This window comes from Panthera onca, chromosome B3 (assembly GCF_046562875.1).
Source record: "Panthera onca isolate mPanOnc1 chromosome B3, mPanOnc1 haplotype 2, whole genome shotgun sequence".
Lineage (NCBI taxonomy): Eukaryota > Metazoa > Chordata > Mammalia > Carnivora > Felidae > Panthera > Panthera onca.
This window is the reverse complement of record NC_138344.1, coordinates 65263089-65283723: the sequence shown is the minus strand read 5'-3', so window position 1 is coordinate 65283723 and position 20635 is coordinate 65263089. Positions and strand designations below refer to the sequence as shown.

The window sequence follows — 20635 nt, the reverse complement described above, 5'->3', positions numbered from 1 at the left end:
CTGGGTCTGTAACATCACCTGAATCACCTACGATGATGATTAAATTTGAGAACACTGGGTGGTATTTAGGTTTAGAAATGGATGAATGAATGAATGGTATATAGATATAATGAATTTTTATTAATTTTGAATATATCTTTCCTAAACAATGAGAGAACAGGAGTTTATATATTACTTGACTGTCCAAACAATACTTTACTAAGCAGAACTTGGCAAATGAGTGACTCCCTCTGGTTTGCTATGTTAATTGGGGAAAAAATAATACTAACAGTAACTTAAAATCATACATTTAGGTAGCTATTCTCTTATGCAAGTGGGTATGTGTGTGTTCTTTGTAAGGATATGTGGGTGTGTCCATTTATGTTTAAATACCTGCAGAAAACACATATTTATTATCACAGGTATAGGCTTTATTTTAAGGAAGTGACCAGTAAACTCTTGAACAGAGATGCATGACATTTGGTTAAACAGCTACTGGAATTCTTTTTCTAATGTTTTTATATACTTCCTCGTGCTAAAAATGTGAAAAAAATAAAACATGATATAAGATGTTGTAAACGACACTTCCTTGATCCAGAACCAGATTCCCTGGTCAGAGTGTGGGGATTTGGATTTAGGCAGATGTATGTTCAAAAAAGATTTTTTTTTTAAAGTTCCATTTCTGTTTATTCAGAGCATTAACATAAATACACCTTAAATATTACAAATATTTATGTACAGGAATGACCACTCCCCAAGATTGAAAAATGGCCCAGAAAAAAAGAGCCCCCAAAATATAGTCTCCGAACTTTTTGAAAAAGCCCTGGATGATTCACAAAGACAGAACCAAGCTCTCGATGCATTTTCTTTTTTTTTAAAAAAATTTTTTTTAAATGTTTTATTTATTTTTGAGACAGAGAGAGACAGAGCACAAGCAGGGGAGGGGCAGAGAGAGAGAGAGACACAGAATCTGAAGCAGGCTCCAGGCTCCGAGCCATCAGCACAGAGCCCAACGTGGGGCTAGAACCCACAAACTGTGAGATCATGACCTGAGCCGAAGTTGGACGCTTAACCGACTGAGCCACCCAGGCGCCCCTCGATGCATTTTCTTCAACACAGTTAACAAACACTGCACCTAGATCACTTTGGTCAATGCTAGAGGAAAGAAAATGATGTGGAAAATTCCTATCCAGCTTTGGTGCTGAGCACCCAGGCTTGACCTGTGTGACCCTATGGACATCATTTCCTGAATCGCTTGAAGAGTGGGTACACGTGCTTCGTGGATCTTGCCCCATGAAGAGCAGAATTCCATGTACACGGGGTGGTCGGTCCCAGATACAGAGCTCATTGTGCCACAGTGCCGAGATACCTGGCTGGATTTGGAACCAAATTCTCCTGCCACCACCTCTTCCTCAGCATCCAGGTCAGTGGCTGCCAGGACTTTCTGTAAGAGCTGCTGCTGCTTTTCTCTCGTGGAAAATGACAACTCTTCGTCCTGCATGCCACCAAGCTGAAATTAATGTCTTACTAGCTATGTAATGTTAGAGAAATCACTTAAATTTTCCTCGTTTGTAAAATGAGATTAATAAAACGTACATTTTTTAGAATGAAATTTATTTAGAACAGTTTTATATTTATAGAGAAATTACAAAGATAGTACAGAATTCCCTTATAATCTAAACCTAATTTCCCCTATTATTAATATCTTACATTTGTATGGTATGTTTGTTACAATTAATGAACCACTACTGGTATGTTATTACTAACTAGAGTCCACACTTTATTCAGATTTCCTTAGTTTGAAACCAATGACCTTCTTCTGTCCCAGGATCCCATCCAGGATACCACATTACATCTAGTCTACATGTTTCCTTATGTTTCATTTGACCACAACAGTTTCTCAGCATTTCCTTGTTTGTTATAACCTTGACAGTTTTGAGGTACACCGGTCAGATATTTTGTAGGATGCCCCTCTACTGAAATTTATCTGATGGCCTTATAACTGTGGTTTTTGTTTTGTTTTGTTTTTAGAAAAACTGGGATGCCCAGGTGGCTCAATTGGTTAAGCGTCTGACTTCGGCTCAGATCATGATCTCGTGGTTCGTGAGTTCGAGCCCCCCCATCAGGTTCTGCACTGCTGGTGAAGAGCCTGCGTGGGATTCTCTCACTTTACCTCTCTCTCTCTGCCCCTTCCCCACTTGCACGCACCCTCTCTCTCTCTCTCAAAATAAAAATAAACTTAAAAAAAAAGAGGACGGTGGTAAAGTGTGCCATTCTCATGACATCATTTCAAAGTCATGACTTATCACTCTGGCTGAGAAACGCACCTTTTAAACAAGATTAAGGCAAGTAATACACGTGAAAGCATACCCACACATCACCCGGAGCATAGGAGGGGCTCAGTGATCCTTGATTTCTTCTTTGCTCTTCCATCTTAACATTTGTATTAAGTTGTTATGATATTTTTTGTTCAGTTAATATAATTTGACTTTCCTACGACAAAGTACACTACAATGAAGTTTTCAGGATGAACTGGGTTTCCATTTAGAGTGTTTAATTTAAACGAAGTGCTAAATAGACATTGTTAGAAGAGAGTCTAACTTTCTACAAGGGCAGTTCAAGGGCGCTGAATATTACAACAATGTCTAATATAATGTGATTAACTATCTCCTTTGAAAGCAGACATCACCCATGAGCTACATTATAAACAGATATCTCATTCTTTATTTCTACCTGCCAGTTTATCAAATTTTTGGGAGCTACAACCTACTGGTTGTACTATCAGACAAAGAATTTAAATTTCTAGGTTCTCTTTTTAGTTCTTTCAATACATTTCTGCTTGGCCTTAAAAAAAAAAAAACAGGTTTGGGACACCTGGGTGGCTCACTCAGTTAAGTGTCAGACTTTTGGTTTGAGCTCAGGTCATGATCTCACAGTTTGTGAGATCAAGCCCTGCATTGGGTTCTGTGCTGACAGCGCAGAGCCTGCTTGGGATTCTTTCTTTTGCTCTCTTTCTTCTCCTTCCCAAGTCTCTCTCTCTCTCTATCAAAAATAAATAAATAAAATTAAAAATAAAATAACAGGGTTGGGGTACCTGGGTGGCTCACTCAGTTAAGTGTCCGACTCTTGGCTTTGGCTTAGGTCAGATCTCACGGTTCACGGAATCCAGCCCTGAGCTGACAGCACAAAGCCTGCTTGGGATTGTCTCCCCCGTCTCTCTCTGCTCCTCTTCTCTCTCTCAAAATAAATAAGTAAACATTAAATTTAAAAAAAAAAAACGGGTTTTTACCTTCACCTAGCCTTATCATTTATTTATGACCTGAATTTGAGTAGCTACCATAAGCTGATTTTTCACCTTCAGTAAGCTTGTTCTCCAGCCACATAGATGGGCCCATGTACTCTGGACCTCTTGTCACAACCATCATCATGCCTATTATTACTTGTATAATGTCTATTTGCTCAACTAAACCATGAGTTCCTTAGAAGGAGGAACCAACACTTGTTTATGATGTATCCCCAGCACCTAGCACATGGCTTGCACACATTAGTACTATGATTCTTTTTGAATAGATAAATGAATTAACTTTACTAATTCACTAATAATTTACAAATGCCTTCATATTTATTTTTCACTTAATTTCTCAGAACTATAAGATGAGTAAGCAGGCTCTTGGAGGTTAAATGATTTGCCCAAATTTATCCCAGTGTGGCTTGGTGCCAGGACTCAATACGGCTTCTTTTGATTTTGTATCCCGTGTCTTTATCACTAGAAAAAGATGCTTCTAGTCAAGGCATTATTCTAGGTAATGTGAGGTATATGAAGAAATATAATCAAATCTACTTCCTATGGGTCAAAGGATGAATTAATGTATTTTGAACATATTATTTAAAAGAGGTGTTATGGAAGCATAAGGTATATTAGTACTGAGTGCTAGAAAGGCATTATTGATTTAAAGGAAATAAATACATATATATATTTTAAAAAGAGTCCTCAGCCAACATGTCTTAAAGGGTATTATACGTAATGTATGAAAAGTGCTTGGAGATTGACAGTTAGAACCCAGGCCTGGTTTGTGAGCTGGGAGCTGAATGCCTTTCCATGGATCTCCCTGGGTGAGTTCCTCTGATGCCCTTCCAGCCCCAGTGCAGCTGGCTTTGAAAAAAGTCCAGGAACTTTCTAATACAGCAATAGGAAGTTGGACAATTCACTGTGATTTACTTCATGCGAAGGACTTTAATTATTTTAAAATTTTAAGTGAGTATTTGGAATAATATATGCTGATGCTCACAGGTTATTACATAGGTATGAGTTACATAGCTGAAAAATAATAATACAACCTTGACTCTACATTGTTCTCTTTCTCTTTTTTTTTTTTAATTTTTTTTAACATTTATTTATTTTTGAGACAGAGAGAGAGACAGAGCATGAAGGGGGGAGGGGCAGAGAGAGAGGGAGACACAGAATCAGAAGCAGGCTCCAGGCTCCGAGCCATCAGCCCAGAGCCCGACGCGGGGCTCGAACTCACAGACCCCGAGATTGTGACCTGAGCTGAAGTCGGACGCTCAACCGACTGAGCCACCCAGGCGCCCCTTTCTCTTTCTAATTCTGACAACTCCCATGCTTTTTTTTCTCTCAAGGGCATTACTCCATGAATACCCAACAAATATCTCACACTTTATTCCGATTTCCTTAGTTTGAAACCAATGTCCTTCTTCTGTCCCAGGATCCATTCAGGATACTAGTGGGTCCTTTCCTTCTTTCCTCAAGTTAGGTTTTTCCTGGGCTCAGGAGACAGGCTGGGTCCAGCTCTTCAGGCCGTATTAAATGTAAAATTACCAGGTCAGCCTGGTTTGGAGACATCAATGTTGTCTCCCTTCAGTTACCTCTCAATTCACTGTAGTTCTCCGGCTACCTTTGATGTGGCCAGTTACATAACCTGGATATGTTTGTTAATGGCAGTAAACACTTCAGCTATGGATGCCTGAGTGGGATCACAGTTTAGAACTCATCATATTAACTGCTTAAAGAAGTCCACTATTGGTTTTGAGACGCTTCTTTAAAATTGGTAGTATGTCCTTTGTTATTCCACATATTAAATTTGTCAGTTTCAGGAATGGATTTAAAGATCAAAATGAAAATGGAAAATAAGAGACTATTTTTCATTCTATCTGAATGAATGATTGGTAGTTTTGGGTTATCTATAGGTCATTTATCTATTGGAAGTTCTAAAAAGATTGATCAAATGGTTGTTAGGAAACATTTTGCAAAGAGATGTAAAAATGTGTATGATTTTTTTAAAATTAAAAAGTATCTTTTGGCACCTGGAAAGGTCATAGTTCGGTCCCAATTATGGTGAATTACTTGGGAAAGCCATTTCTTGTGAAATTCAAGCTGCCGTTTATCATAGAAACAATACTTATGACGCAGTTACCTTTCTGGAACCCTGTGCTGCATTGTTATCTGTATGCACTGCACTTCAGGAAGTGGACAAACGTTTATTATCCTAGATAAAAATCCCAACAGATAAATAATTTAGCTGTTTGCCTCTACTAAACAGTTTTAATTCAATCAATGGGTTATGTGAGTTTGCCAAGTAATTAGAAAACCTCTTGATTTTCTTTATATGCTTTGGAAAGTATTTCGATAGATGATGAATTTACTCTTCTGACTTTCAATTTGTCTTAGGTATTTCCTATTATAAATATTTTATTTAACTGATATTCCATGACTTCATATGGATCATTTTTGAAGTGGAGACTGTAAAGTTTAAACAGAGAAAAGATGCTAGGGCAAGATGGTACCTTTTACTAGGAGCAGAAAGACGGCCCATAAAGGTCTAATCTTGACACTAATTCTGCATCACACAATTTGACCATTAGCTCTAAAAGATCTCACTCTATATAAACAAGATGGAATTTATTTCACATAATCTCACCCCTAGTTGCATTAAGTTTAAAATGTTGATTTATTTGGTCGGGCTACTGACAAGTGTAGAGTGGGCTGACCATAAAACTATATTTAGATCTAATTCTTTGAGGGGTCAAAGGGTGACAATTTATCCACTTAGTCTTGTAGGAATTAATTTTTCGATTTGACTATTCATAGCATCATTAATGAAGAAAAGCTGCAAGAGAAAACAGACCATTTTCAGGAATGTGATTCAGAACATTAACACCTTAATTTACATAAAATTAGTTACATACTGCTGCGGTAATTTAATTTGTTTGACCAGTACTTTGCAACTGTGAAAAATAGATTCAGAAAGGCCAGACAACTGAGTTCTACATATTTTCTCCAAATGACTAGTCTCAGAATCATATGAAACAGAGAGAATTAATTACAAGACAATTCAGAATACCGTAGTGGCAGCTTTGAAACACACGGATTAGAAATACATTCTTCTTTTTTTTTTTTCCCTCCTTCAAAAATCTTCATAAAATGCCTGCTTCATGCCTGAAATAACTTCCATATTTTTCCTAGGTTTCATTACAGTTGCATAAGTAAAAATAATAAAACTAAAATTGTATGATATGCATGGCTGCCAGATAAAAACCTGAATCAATCTGGGTTTACTAATAGTAATGTTACTTAGTGTAACCACAGGCATAAGCAAGGCCCCAAATAGATAAACTAATGTCATAGGTGTTAACCTGTTAACATCCAAAACTCAACCATTCATACTTCTTTCAGAAGCCAAGTATAATTATTTGAACTTTAAATAATTAAGTGATTTCCCTTAAAATTAGTGTGAACATAACAAAGCATTTCATTTTCCTGTATTTGTGTTTTTCTTACTTTCTTGCCTGTCAAATAAGTTTTGGACTTTAAAATATCTACTTATAATTCACAACTTTTTTTACTATCATTTTCACCAAAGGCTGTACTCAACACTTCCTTCCTCCTAACATACCTTCCACATAGGTCCTACTCATGATTCTGCAAGTAGGATATTCTTAAATTGCTGCTTTATCTTAAGTCTCTACTTCACAGCCACGTTTAATTAACTAGGGTAATCATTTTCTTCATATTTTTCCCCTACCAGCTTATGGGTTCGAAGATAAATGATTTGGTTTCAACTCTGTTTTATATTTTCTATGTAATTAGGAAAATAATTTGGTTGTCTGGTCTATCATCAAATGCCTGGTCTGTGCCAAGATATTATTGATATGGTCAAAAGTAGCCTAGGTTAATGTAGAAGGTAATTGCTATCCAAAGTTTGCTACTAACAAAAGCATTTATTTTTTTAAATACATTTTGAATGGTCTAATTGAATTGATTTTTTTAAATACATAGGATAATTCTTAGATTATTATTGATACTCTGTCAGTTTATAAATCATTTGCAACGCAGGAAAGGAAATTCAGTCTTATCATTCCTCTGTCTCTATGACAGAAGGGTGAGGATAAACCAGAAAAAAAAAAGTATAAAACTACAAATATTTTTTTCTTTTCCAATACATCTTTTTCTAAATTCTAACTAGATCTAGATTGTAAATCAAACAATAACTTTCAGTTATCCTCTAATCTTATTGTCATGCAGATATCTCTTCCTGGTGACTTTCCAGAATGGAATGCAACATGGTGAACTGTTAGATTTGAGCTTGATTTTGCTATCAGCTAGCTCAGTGACCTTGGGTAAGTTCACTTATAATTTCTGAGTCCTGGTTTCCTCATGGGTGAAATAAAGGTTTTACACTTGATGGTCTGTAGGATCTCTTCTGGTTCACTAAATTCAGCAACTGATACAGTACTTTTATTTGTCTGTTTGTTTGGAACATTTAATTTTTCCTAAAGGATGGCAAAGTTGAATATCGACATGATTGTGGACATAGTTGAGGTGGAAGGGCAGTATCATTATAAAAGGTAGATTCCAAAACGTGAGGCAGAGTTAAGAATGGACATACAGACAAACTGTCAGTTGCCTTTGCCCTATTTTTTCCCATTAATCTTTGACTTTGGTCTTCTTTCCAATGGAATCCCAAGATAAGAATAGGGCTATGGCAGACGGTTATTTAGTATCAAAATCCACTTTATCTAGACTATGTTTTGCTAGTGTAGAGTTGCCCCAAGATTATAGGAGTAAGGCAAATCATTCACTGTCTTTTGAGTTCAGTGGCCTTGTAATATCATGCCTCTTCTAAAATAATAATATTAATAATGGCCATGATAATCATAAAACATTGGATTCCTAAAATATAACTATAATGACTGTTTCTGTTAATGTACTTATATCATCACATTGCTTTTCTATTAAAAGGCCCCTTTCCAGAAATAGTATATACTCCCAAATAACGTTTGCTTCAAAATAAACCAAATTTCAAGAGAATCAAAATCAATGAAGATAATTTAAAAAGAAGAAGATAGTTTCCACAAATCAGCTGTCTGGTCTAGTCGGCAATATTCCACAAGCCCTGGAAAGCTTCCTAAGCTAGTCATTTGTCAGCGTGCAGGTCAAATGATTTGCTGAATCTAACTTTCATCGATCAGATGCCGTTTTAGGGAGCATGCGCTGAACATTCCTGATAAAATGATAAGACTCTACTTGAATAATACATAGTTTCTAGCCCAAGCTCTAACACACATTCTCTCTCTCTCTTTCTCTCTGAGAGCTTGTCAAACCTATAATGGAGTAGATAACTGAATAAAAGAGCAAACTTTCATCGTAGCACAAGAGAGTAACATGAAGAAACTAAACTGTTAAATCAAATCCGTGAAATTCATTTTCTTTGTACAACATTAAAATATATTCCATAAAATGGCAGAGCAATCCAATAAAAGAACAGACTCTGAAAAGAGTAATTTGTGTGCAACAAGGTTATACATTTAATAGAGTTCTCCTGTAGTTTTGATCACATTTAGAATTCTATTGCTTTTTGTTAAATTTTCTCAGATTTTTTTTCAAACTTTTCATCATTTCTTTGAAATATATGAACCTTTTAATGTATAGATAATTTATTCAGCACCTACATTTAAATGTTCCGTAGGCGTAATTTTTCTATTAAGTTTTCTTCTACAGCTGCTTTCACTTTGTCTCAAATAGATTACTCATTGTCAACAAATTATAACAGGACTGATCTGTTAGAGTATCAATTCTTAGGTTCATTTCAATATTTTAACTATTTGCATAATAATTTTGCAGGAAGTGAAGCGTCTGTGACTCATTGTTTCAGGAAAATTGTCGGAATATGTTTAATGTTATTAATTGTTACATCCGCAATAAAGCAGAAAATAATTTCTTACAATATGACCTTATGAATATGAACATGAGGCTGTTTATGCTCCTGTATTGTTATTTTTCACAGAAAATATTCCAACAAATTAAGGGTAATTAAGTATGAATGAAGATAGTTCTGTTATTTTTCAAAATGAAACAGTCTTTCAAATTGTTCTAAAAGCACAAGCAATTTTATTTTTCCAATCCTTTTTTTCTATATTTACTAATATTATCAATTAGAAGATTATTTTCACTGGGAATAATATTTTGCTTACAAAAATCCATAAATATGTTTAATACTGTTTATAAAATATCATCTTATCTTAATATGAACTACATGAAAAGTTGTTCTTCCTTAAGCCTATAGTAAATTGTTATTTGATAAAAAAAATATTGATCTATGTAAGGATATAATGCCTATTACAGGAAGAAGTAAGGTCTTTTTAAACACGCGAATGTGGCTGAACACTACAAAGAGAGAGAATATTTTCCTCTTGCATGTTTTCTGCATTCTTTTTCTTCTTTTAGGTGTATATTGGGCTGTTTCCAATTAAGTTAAAATGTGGCATGGAAGTTATCAATCAAATGTAATTATTTTGTGCAAAACAATACCACACGCAAAATTAACATGTGCAACAGGGGAAAGTGTCAGAATGTATTAGTTATTCCTAGGACAGCTCATCTCTTATTGAAGCGATAAAACTCTGGAAACATTGCTCTGGGCTTTCTGGCATCATTCTCTTTTGCCCTTTCTCCTCAGGTTTGCTTACTCAATGGCTACTTTTAAATGTTTCTACAGGATGCAGAAATGGAATCAGAACAAAACTGCCTGTGACATCAATGGTACCTTCCTTCATGATACTACCAGGAATCTTTCATTTCATTTTAGGTGGCACAAACTGATATTCTATGAGTACAACTTTGGCAGATGGTGATGCAGAAGGCAAAGCATGATTCTGAAGTGCCCTGCATACCATTTCCTCATCCCTCATCCTTCTCAACCTCACACACCCTATGTGTGACAAGACTGTGGCTGCCCAGGCTTCTGCTGTGACATCAAGTGGAGATCTGGGTTTTCCCCTAGTCACACAGAGCCACCCTGTCTTTCATTCTTTGAAAGCCTTTTCTCCTGAAGAATTTAACTATGCAAGTAAAAAGTAAAAACAAAATAAATAAAAACACCCATGCAGAAAATAACTGACTAAAACCTACATTTCATGCATTCAGGGATAACAATGTCACACACCAGACTAAGCAGTGAGTTAAAGCAGAGAAGGCAAATCTATAGTACTCTCCGTCCCTACCCATCTAAACATGGGGACTGATCTTACCATTCCTTTTATTAAGTTTGAATGGGGCCCCAGATGCCAATTTCAAACAACATTCCAAGAAGCTTCTTCCAAATTATTTGAATTGACTCACAAATTGACACCAATATGTCTGAGTTACCGTCTATTGCATCAATGTGTTATGTTTACACTTCAGCAAGAGGCTTCTGATGGCAATGATTAAATCCAAATTAATCGAAGGAACGCTAAGCACCAAGACAAACCAATGTTCCCAGAAGAGGACTTTATGGAGAGCTTCTTAGTCAAGCTATGCCAATCATATGAAATCCTAAAATAATTCTTCTATATAAGATTTTATAAGTAAACAATACAAATAATACAAGTATTCCTTCTACTGTGCTCTTATGCAATATGCATTCCTCTGGGATACCATTTTTTATACTGTGTTATAGCTACCTGCTCTCATCTTCTTTTCTTTTTCCTCAATAGATTCCAGGCACCTTGGAAATAGACTCTGGGCTACCACCTTGCCATACCAGTATTGGTATCCCCAGCACAGGACTTGGCATATTATAGTTGATTACATAGTGTTGAATTGAGTTAAATAATGTAGCCTTATGGAATGTAGTGGCTGGAGGTGATCTCACATATCGTCCAACCTCACTATCTCACTTTACTGTTGATAGGAACTGAAAGCCTCACAAAAGTGGCTTTATGTCCACGCTTTCCGACAGCCTGAATATAAACTTTTCAGTAAGGACTTGGTGATTTGATTCCATTTAGTTCTGCCATATCACTTGCCTCAAATCCCATCCCAGTCCCATTCACCTTGACCCTGCTCACACTGGCTTTATCTCTGTTTCTAACACATGCCAACCAATTTCCCAGTACTGAGTCTTTGGGGGTTTTGTGTCTTCCTAGAAGGCTTTTTGCCTGTGTCAATCCTACTAGCCCCTAAGGTTTCAGCTTAACATTCATTTCCTCCACGTGGCCTTCCTCTGAAGCCTCAGTCCAAATTTGGTTTCCCAATGAATCCTTCAAGTTAATCTTTCTTTAAAACACCCCGTTCTTATTCTTTGTAATTCTCATTTTTCAACTATATATGAAATGTCTATTGCCATGATTAGATTATATGTTACATAAAGTCAGGGATATTTCTTTTCCACCACTGTATCCTCAGCATTTATTTCAGTGCCTGATGTTTAATAGGCACTCATTACATTTTCCTGAAAAATTAGAATAGCAAGTTAATGTCAGAACTATAGCTTGAAACTAAGATATCTATTCTTACTCATTCTTACCCCATGATGATGGCCTTCTTTGAAAACCTATTAATATAAGCTGCACTAAAGAGTTCCATCGAGAAGGAATGGTAGTTCTAAATTTCACTACCCTATAGCATACAATTTGTTTCAGATTTTTAATCTTGGATTTAATGACTAAAATAGTCCTTTTTGATAAACCCCTGGGAGTTTATTTTATAAGAATTTCTATCAGGACTTAAGATTTGGCAAGTACTAATCTTCTCTTACCCAAACAGTATGAAAAGTCCTCTTTGACTACAATGGAAGTAAGCCCACACTACACATAGCATGGAAGCATGTTTTAAAGTTAATAGAGAAGTCTTAGCTTCATGACTTCCTTGCCTTCTGATGCTGGGTAAGTTTCTTAAATACTTCTGAGGCTCAATTCTCTTGTGTGTAAAACAGAGGCTGATGATAGTCCTTACCCTTATGTAGCTCCTGTCTGTTCTATTCATTCCTCGATCCTACCTGAAACCTAGAACCAGATTTGTCTCACTAAGCATGTATTAATGAATAAATAACTTAGCGTAGTGAATATAAAATAGGAAATGCTCCATGCATTCTGGCTGCCTTTTCTATTATTATTATTATTTTGAATTTCTCTCAACCATCTGTACATCAAACTGATTACAGTGTCTGATACAAAGTAGGCCCCCACTAAATGGTGGTATGATGCACTAGAGTACTTTTCTAATTCAAATGCCTCTTGGAAGTTCAGTGCATTTTCTTTAACAAACACAACTCCACAGTGTAAACAACTGGATGCCCCAACTATGGAGGCTGACTCTGACACAGTGTCCTTGAAGACTGCTGGTAATTCTCTTTAATTTTCTTAATTCTACTCTAATACAGTATTATAAGAAACAAAACAGATGAACACGGTTGGCGGGAGGGGAAGAGAGAGAAAGGCAAACCAAGAAACAGACTCTTAACCATAGAGAACAAACTGAGGGTTGCTGGAGGAGAAGTGGGTGGGGGACGGGTTCAATGGGTGATGGGCAGTAAGGAGGGCATTTGTTGTGACGAGCACTGGTTGCGTCCGTACATGATGAATCGCTAAATTCTACACCTGAAACTAATATGACGTTGTACCTTAACTCACCGTAATTTACGCAAAAACAGGAAGAAAAAAATAAACGAATGGAAGAGAGTTTGTATTAAAGATTTTCTGAAAAAAAATTTAAAAGCAATCTGATCCATGTATCAGCATAGCATAGTTCAGTGCTGATGGGATTCCAGGCAGGCCACCCCAAAATATGCCACTTGGGCATATTCATCATTTTGAATTAAAGTTACTTAAGAAATAGCCAGTGCAAGAGGAATACTCTGACCCTTCTCCGTCCGCTCAAATTTCGGAAATAAGTTCCTCATAGGAAGGGTGCCCTTCCCGCACATGGAGGGTAGAAGGAATCCTTATTACCACAGATAGGGAAGTTGAGAAGTCAGGGCAGAGAAGTTGTATAAAGAAACCTTGTTACTTCATTAATTTTCTACAGCAAGCCCGAACTTCTTTGTTTTGTCAACTCCTCACAAATTGTTTCTTTGTCTAAAGTTCTAAAAGCTGCCTGCTTTGGTCAGTTCTTTGAATTTTATATCTCTATGAGCACATACAAAAGTAAAATTTGCTTTTTTTCCCTCCTACTAAAAAATAAAAATAAAAACAATAGGATATAATCAATAAATCTCTTTCACAGTATGTTTCAAAATATGGACAAACACACACTCGTATAAATAAGAATTGTATGAATGTGTGTTGGTCATATACACAAAAAATAAAAGTTGGGAATTTTTAAACGTTATACATAAAACTGACAAAAGGAGACCATTTTGTACTTTGCAAGGTGTTTTCAAGGGATTTCTCCATCCCTGGAACCCTATTTTTATCACTATGGATGCATCTGATTTGTAATTTTTTAAAAAAATTTCAGTTTGTTTATTTTGACAGAGAGAGAGACAGACAGACAGACAGACAGACAGAGTGGAGGGGGGGCAGAGAAAGAATCCCAAGCAGGTTCCACGCTGCCAGCACAGAGCCCAATGTGGGGCTTGAAGCCACGAACTCTGAGATCATGACTTGAGCTGAGATCAAGAGTCCGATGCTTTACTGACTGAGACACCCAGATGCTTCTGTTACCTTCTTATTTTAAGATTTATTATAGCCTCTTGGCAGAGGATTTGTTATGATTTCGTCAGGGTATCGACATACAAGTTCCTAGGTGTTAAGTTTTGCCATATTCCAAAGTTATCTATAAATTATAAAAATTTGAAGCTCTTAAATATTAAACATTACCTATTTCGGTTGTCATTATCAAAAGATCATAATTGTATTTTATATTGTGGAAGCTTTATGATGCTCATTCTTGTTAGGTAAACATAATGAATCTGCAAAAACATGAATGTGGCAGAAACATCGATTTCACAGAGGATAGGTGGTGTTACTAAGTTGTTAACAGCACGGGCATTGTCATCAAAACTCTGTTTCCTCATCTGTAAAATGGAGTTAATTAATAGTAACCATTTGACAGAATTGATGTGAGGATTCAATGAAAGAATGCATGTAAAGCATTTAGCATATTGCTTGGCTTATTTTAACACAAAGTAAATGTTAACTTCACAATCCGGCATGGGGAAGTGAGGGGGTGTGAAATTTTGTGGTATAAAGTATAATGAGTGCTGTAAAATCCAAGAGCAGAGACATGAGGAGGAGCCATCACTTCTTTCCAAATCCATCTGTGAATATCTGTGTAAGAGAAAAGATTCTCAGGTAAGGGAGTGGGTCTAGAAAGGTCAGGAGGCTCAAAACCTGGCAGAAGGTTGAAATAGGGGTCGGGAGGGAAGACTGCACATTATAAAAAACGTGCCATGGGATTTGATGCCTGTGAAGTGAAAATACTCCTTGTTATAAGTTATCAGTGGCTGCTGTTGATTTGAAATTTAGTGACAAGCCAAGATGTTGCTACAGTCAGATGTTGATCTACAGAGGCAATGGGTCCAACTTCTGGAAAATGTTTTTTTTCCTATCTGGCAGTAATTTAAGCAGTGTGAAAAACTGTGCAAATGCTCTTTTGGGTCATTATACTTCCATGCATCATCGATAATATATTTGGAGCTGGTAACACATTATCCCTGGTAAATTTATTTGTTTTTCACAAATCATTTTTGAAAATGTCCACACTTTATCAAGGCGGCTCCTTAAATCTAACATATTTATCATATGGAATTTTATTTATTAAATTTTATTTGCTGTCAAGAGAGGCAGACATGAATACAATGTTTAAAAAGATGTCTATTGATGTGAGAAAAAATGTAAGTCCTGGGGTGGAAGCTCAGTGAGTTGGAGAAATGTAAGCGTCCCCCACATTTAATCTTCACATGACAAAATGCATTACGGTCAAAACAGGATCGTCTCTAAATCAAAGCGTTCCAACATTCTAAAACCTGCATCATGTAAGCCTATGCTTTTAGTTAGGCTTTTTTTTTTTTTTCCCCTGTGAGCAACCATTTTGTCATAACTGCTACTAGGTCATTGTAAGCCTCTTCTTTCTTACAACACTCTCTTATACGTGGTTATTTCAGATACATTAAAGCCAATTATAATTACCTTGGCTATCTAAAACAACACCTCCTTATGCAAGGGGGATGTGATATACGGGGTGCAACATATACTGGTGTCAAAAGCAAGTTATTTTCATCAGACAATTATAGTTGTCTTTGACATCAGGCCTACATTTCCCACCAATTAGTACAAACTGCAGGGTGCAAAGCTAGAATTCTGCAGTGCTAGCAGCTAGTGGTACTAAGTGGAATTTAGGACATTTAAATACTGTGAGGTCCCATAAATATTCTGCTTTAACTTCAGTTGGTTCAAATCAATAGTCTGTGTTGTCTGCGCATCATTTTTCCTCAGCAAGAAAGTACCTATGGATTTTATTTTTTGTTGGGGTATTAATTCTTCTTGTCAATAAAGTGCTTAATTTTCATTTTCACTCTGTGTCTCTCCTGCATACTGCTGAACTATTTACCAGGCCGAACTTACAACTGCTAGTGGGGTCATGGGTGGAGGTCAGTGGAAGGCTTGCGTAGGAAAGAGGTGTTCAGGAGTGAAAAACAAAACTGGCTGCTGCTGCTTCTTCTTCTTCTTCTTCTTCTTCTTCTTCTTCTTCTTCTTCTTCTCCTCCTCCTCCTCCTCCTCCTCCTCCTCCTCCTCCTTTGGCATCCTGGGTAATTGTACAATTGTTTGCTATTCTCTAATATTATTCAATTGCTGAAGTAAAACAGTGTAAATAAACTAAAAGGGTGTTGGTAGAACTTTTAAGGACTTTATCTCTCATTTGAGAAATAAAGAAATAGATGAAAATACATGTGACTCTATGATGCCAGGGCCAAGGGATAAAATGTGGATGTTTAGAAGATTAACCAGTTATTTTTCCTACTTGGCACCTAGAAGCTTGGCTATATCACTTTTATTTAAGAAGTTGACTAAACGGATCAGCCAGTGTGCTGATCACTAAAATAATATTTGCGCCCCATCAATTTCCAGTCCAATGTCAGAGATTATAACAGGAACAGCATATGACAGGTCTTCAAGTAGCTTACTCTCAAATGCAGTTGTCTTGGTTTAAGTCACTTAGGAGACCTAAGTAATTTTTTTTTTAACTTTCAGGATTTTAATGGCTTGTTATATAGTCAGCTATTTTATTTTAGAATTTCTTTCTAGAGTTCAAGTATTGTCATTTAAGCTAAGTCTCTTTCTTAAAATAGTATGCAGAAGAAAGAGTTAAAGCAATTTGCCTCTTTACGAGTGGGACCTAATTCCCCTCCTCAAATACTAAGTGTATGAGGCTAGCCAAAATTATTCTTTCTAAAAAATGAATGTGATTTAAAAGCTCAATAGGAGAGAATACCATTGGGTGGCATTTTAACGTATGAACACTGGGATCTGTTACAGTCATCAGATTATAGGTGGAACACAGGGCTCACGTGGAGAGTGAGGGAGAATGGTTCTGCAGAACTATCCAATGAGTAAGAGCCCAGTGCAGACCGAGACAGTTCATATCCACTTCTCAAAGACTCAGAAATGACCCTCAGACTTCCTGAACTCCTTCTGCTCTTTATCCTCAAAGAAGCTTATATGTATTCTGGAAAGAATGCCATAGAAATACAGCATTGGGCATGCACTAAAAATGAGAGATGGAAAGATACAGTGGGACACAGATGGGTACTAGTGATTTGTCCATGTATTTATTCAACATTTATTGAGAAGCTACTGTGAGTTTGACAACTCACAGTATGATAAATCAGAAATGGATCAGGGCATCTGAGATAAGCACATAGATAATAGCAATACAATGTGTGATTAGTGCTGCAAGATAGCCACAGAGGAAATACTACAACAGTCTTCAGAAGAGAAGGAGAATACTTGAATGGACAGTCGTATAATTGGTGATTCTACTCCTCTGAGTGGCTTTTGATCTCTAGCCTCTTGGTGTTTCAGTTTTTCTAAACTGCAAAATTAGGGAAAGATACCTATTTTAAATAGAAATACTATACATGAATAACTGTGAGTTTCTCTGCATTGGAGGCTTTAGGTATTGTATTTTGCTAGTAAACGGACCACTTTCCGTAGTTGCAAAATATAACTATCTAAGGGGAACGCAGCTATAGTGTTGCAGACTATGAGTCTGGAGTTCTCTCTTGTCCAGAAGAAAAGCAGATGCAGAATTGAATATGAGAGAGGAGTAGACAAGAGCCCTGAACAGGGTTTTCATCTCCGTATTTACTGAGCTCCAAAGATATCACCCACGTGGTGTATGTGAAGAAAACAAGATCTTGCATACGTGAACGTGGAGGAAACAATCAGACAGTAATCATTAACTTGTGTGTGAAAGAAGCAAAGGGTGGGGGTGGGGGGCAAGTTGAGTTTGTGATCAAGGTACATTGGCCCCAGATGGAAAGTAATTTGCTGCAGGTGATATAACAAGTTACTCGTGATCCCATTACAACATCTCGCTAGCTAACCTTGGGCGTTTTCACCCCATGGTGGTGGCTTTCTGCCCTAAGCTTTTTTCTAACCCATTTATGTAAGTAGACCCTATTTCCCCACACTATAGAAACTGCTCAGTAATAGTTCTTACTAGTCCACTTTGGGTGAAGTCAACCCAAGCAAGAGGACATCATTCCTCCAATTTGTCACATAAAATGCTTAATAAAAACTCCTAGCAGACTAACCTCAGAGACAAAGGCCCAAAACCCATTTTAGTTAAGCAGGCCAGAAGAACTGTCTCTCTTCTCTTGGAGGTTGGTGTATACATTCAGCTATTTTTTTCTCCCTAGAGTAACAGGAAGCAAATGCTATCATGTGATTCAGACATTACTTGTTATAGTTATTTCCAGCAGCACTCAATTCCCCAATCTACCTGAGCACCTAACTAAGCATGGCACTTAAGAATTAAAAGCATCATAAAATGCAGCTTCTGAGTCTGAATATTACAGCCACACTTCACCATGACCCATGGTCAAAAAGGCCTATCCTAGTGACAGTTGCCCCCCACACAGCCCCTCTGCATGGGAAGAATGCCCTGTCTTCATGAAGCAAACTATGACTGCAACATTACTACCATTTTCCTCAAATTTCCCTTCCCCAGAATACTCATAGAATTTTCGTCAGTGCAACAGCTTCTTTTCGAGTGGCACTGAGTGTATCTTTCCAATGGTGCATGGAGGATATAAGCTCATAACACCCATTAGCATTAATGGGAGTTATCCGTGTAAATCCCCTCACATCGATTAGAGAATAGGCCCCTTTTGATTTTAGAAATCTTTCCTGTGAGGATTTCCCCTGTGTCTAGTATGGGCATATAAATGGCCATTTTATTGTATTAAATATGTATCACATCCATCATTTTTAATGCTGTGCTGTGATGAAGGCTTCTCAGTTCTGGGATCAGTTCAGAAAATATTTAAACTTGGCAAGCTAAACAAGCCTCAGCTAAGAAAGCCTAAGGGCCCCATTCAGAGGAACATTATCTACCATTTATGCTTGATTTAAAAAAAAAAAACAACAACTGAAATTACTCAGGAAAAAAAGTGTGGACAACATTGTTTTTGACTAAATTACAGGCTTTTAATATTCATTAGCGCTGACTTTTCCATTATTCAACCAAGCAAATCAGTACACAAACCAACAGCAAGAAAGACACTGCTGCCTGAAATTCACCAACAACTACTGGTGTTTGTTAACAACAAAATAGTAACAACTATAAGAAGTCGACTCAGGTTCTGATCTATGGTTGCTGTGTTGAGTGACCTCTACCAAATCATCTCTTTCCTTGATCATGATATTCATGTAGAGATGCATTAAGTCCACATTTTCCCCGATTGGTGTTATATAGGTTGTAACTCTGCTACTAGAAAGTGGCTATTTGCCAAGACTCCTAAAGCAGAGGCAGTATAACCTGTTGCGGACTGCAGGCATAATTGACCCACAGAAGTATTTTTATTTAACCCTTAGATGATATACTGTCCTAAGTTAACCTCACTCTCTACCACTCCCTATTGTTTATGCATCCCTCTCCTCACACATTTCTCTAATTTGCATAGTGAGTAGCTTTGAAGTCTGTCCATTTGCGTTTGATCCCAGCACTGTCCACACAAGACATGTGACCCTACATAAGCTACTTAGACTCTGAACCTCAATTTCATTCCCTACAAAATGGGAAAATAATACATGCATTGGAAGATGGTGGTCAGGCTAAAATGAGATAATGAAGCCCCAGTTCACATTCTCACAGAGTGGTCATTCAGTATATGGTAGACACTGTTACAGAGTGGCTATGGGATTGTTATGAAAAGTGTGTGAGAGCAAGTTTGAGAATCTTTGAGTCCCTGGTTCACTCAATACCGTGGGTGGGATTTCTGGCCCTACTGCCTGCTACGTGGAGGATGTCAGCGAGTGTCGCCCACATATAAAACATCACAGGTGTGATGCACATTCAAGTGCACATTTACATTTTACACAGGACAGAAAGGAATGGAAATACCATCTCCTCAGCACATGTCTCTGACTACGTACTTGGTAGAGATATATGTCCTTATTTAGTATGCCCTTACAATACAGCTGCTGCCTCCTTGAGGATTTGACAGTAGGAGAAACACAACCTTGGATCTGCAAGAAGAGGACTGGAATGCAGACATGCATGTCTGGCCACAACTTCCTCTGGTGGGGAGACACCCAGTATGGCCAACAACTGCTGCCTGCATTTACCAGAGAGCACTTCATATGATAAGTAGCAGTTTGGCTGGACGTCAGCGTAGTCACTCAAGAGGTTAATGTGTGATTATAGATATTTGAAGTTGGTGTTTCTTAAATAGGTCTTAGTTTGTGCATCTTTTCTTTTCCATCCTTATAGTTTCTTCATGCTTAGGGTGCCCTTGGGTGTTTAAGAGAAAGTTGACTTACTGATTCTTCTTCCAGACTCCTCCCAGTATTGTCTGACCCCTCGCTGAGTTAATTGACTCCATTTTTAATAAGCTGGTCAAGAAGATATCTTCTTTATTCTTTCTTTTTCTTTTCTTTCCTTTTTTTTTTATTTAGAGAAGTATATTCAATTCACACTTAAACATATTGCAAGCTCTAGCATCATCATGTACTTTAAAATTTTCCCTTGCCCTTTTCAGACCTTTAGTCCCTTCAAAGCTTTTACAATGAAAGGAAACTTCCCACCATGTCCAGCAAGTCATACCAGACGGCATTACGTAGTGGAAATTGGTGACATTTACAGAAGAGGAATATTAAGAGGACACTCATGGGCTTATTTGTTAAGATTAATGGGATAGGATTATTAAAGATC

The 20635-nt window shown here is 37.2% G+C and overlaps 1 protein-coding gene across 5 annotated transcripts in view; it reads right to left on the bottom strand.

The window, feature by feature from the left end:
• LOC132669294 (uncharacterized) overlaps positions 1-20635 on the bottom strand; it is a 609352-nt gene that overhangs the window by 6627 nt on the left and 582090 nt on the right. Inside the window, exon 5 of one of the 5 annotated variants that reach the window (XM_081795890.1) lies at positions 5910-6104. The exons of the other annotated variants lie outside the window; for them this stretch is intronic. Within the exon in view, the coding sequence (XP_081652016.1) occupies positions 6080-6104 (25 nt within the window). The 3' untranslated portion in view covers positions 5910-6079. Of the gene's footprint in view, positions 1-5909; positions 6105-20635 lie in introns of those variants that run through there. 5 annotated transcript variants of the gene reach the window in all.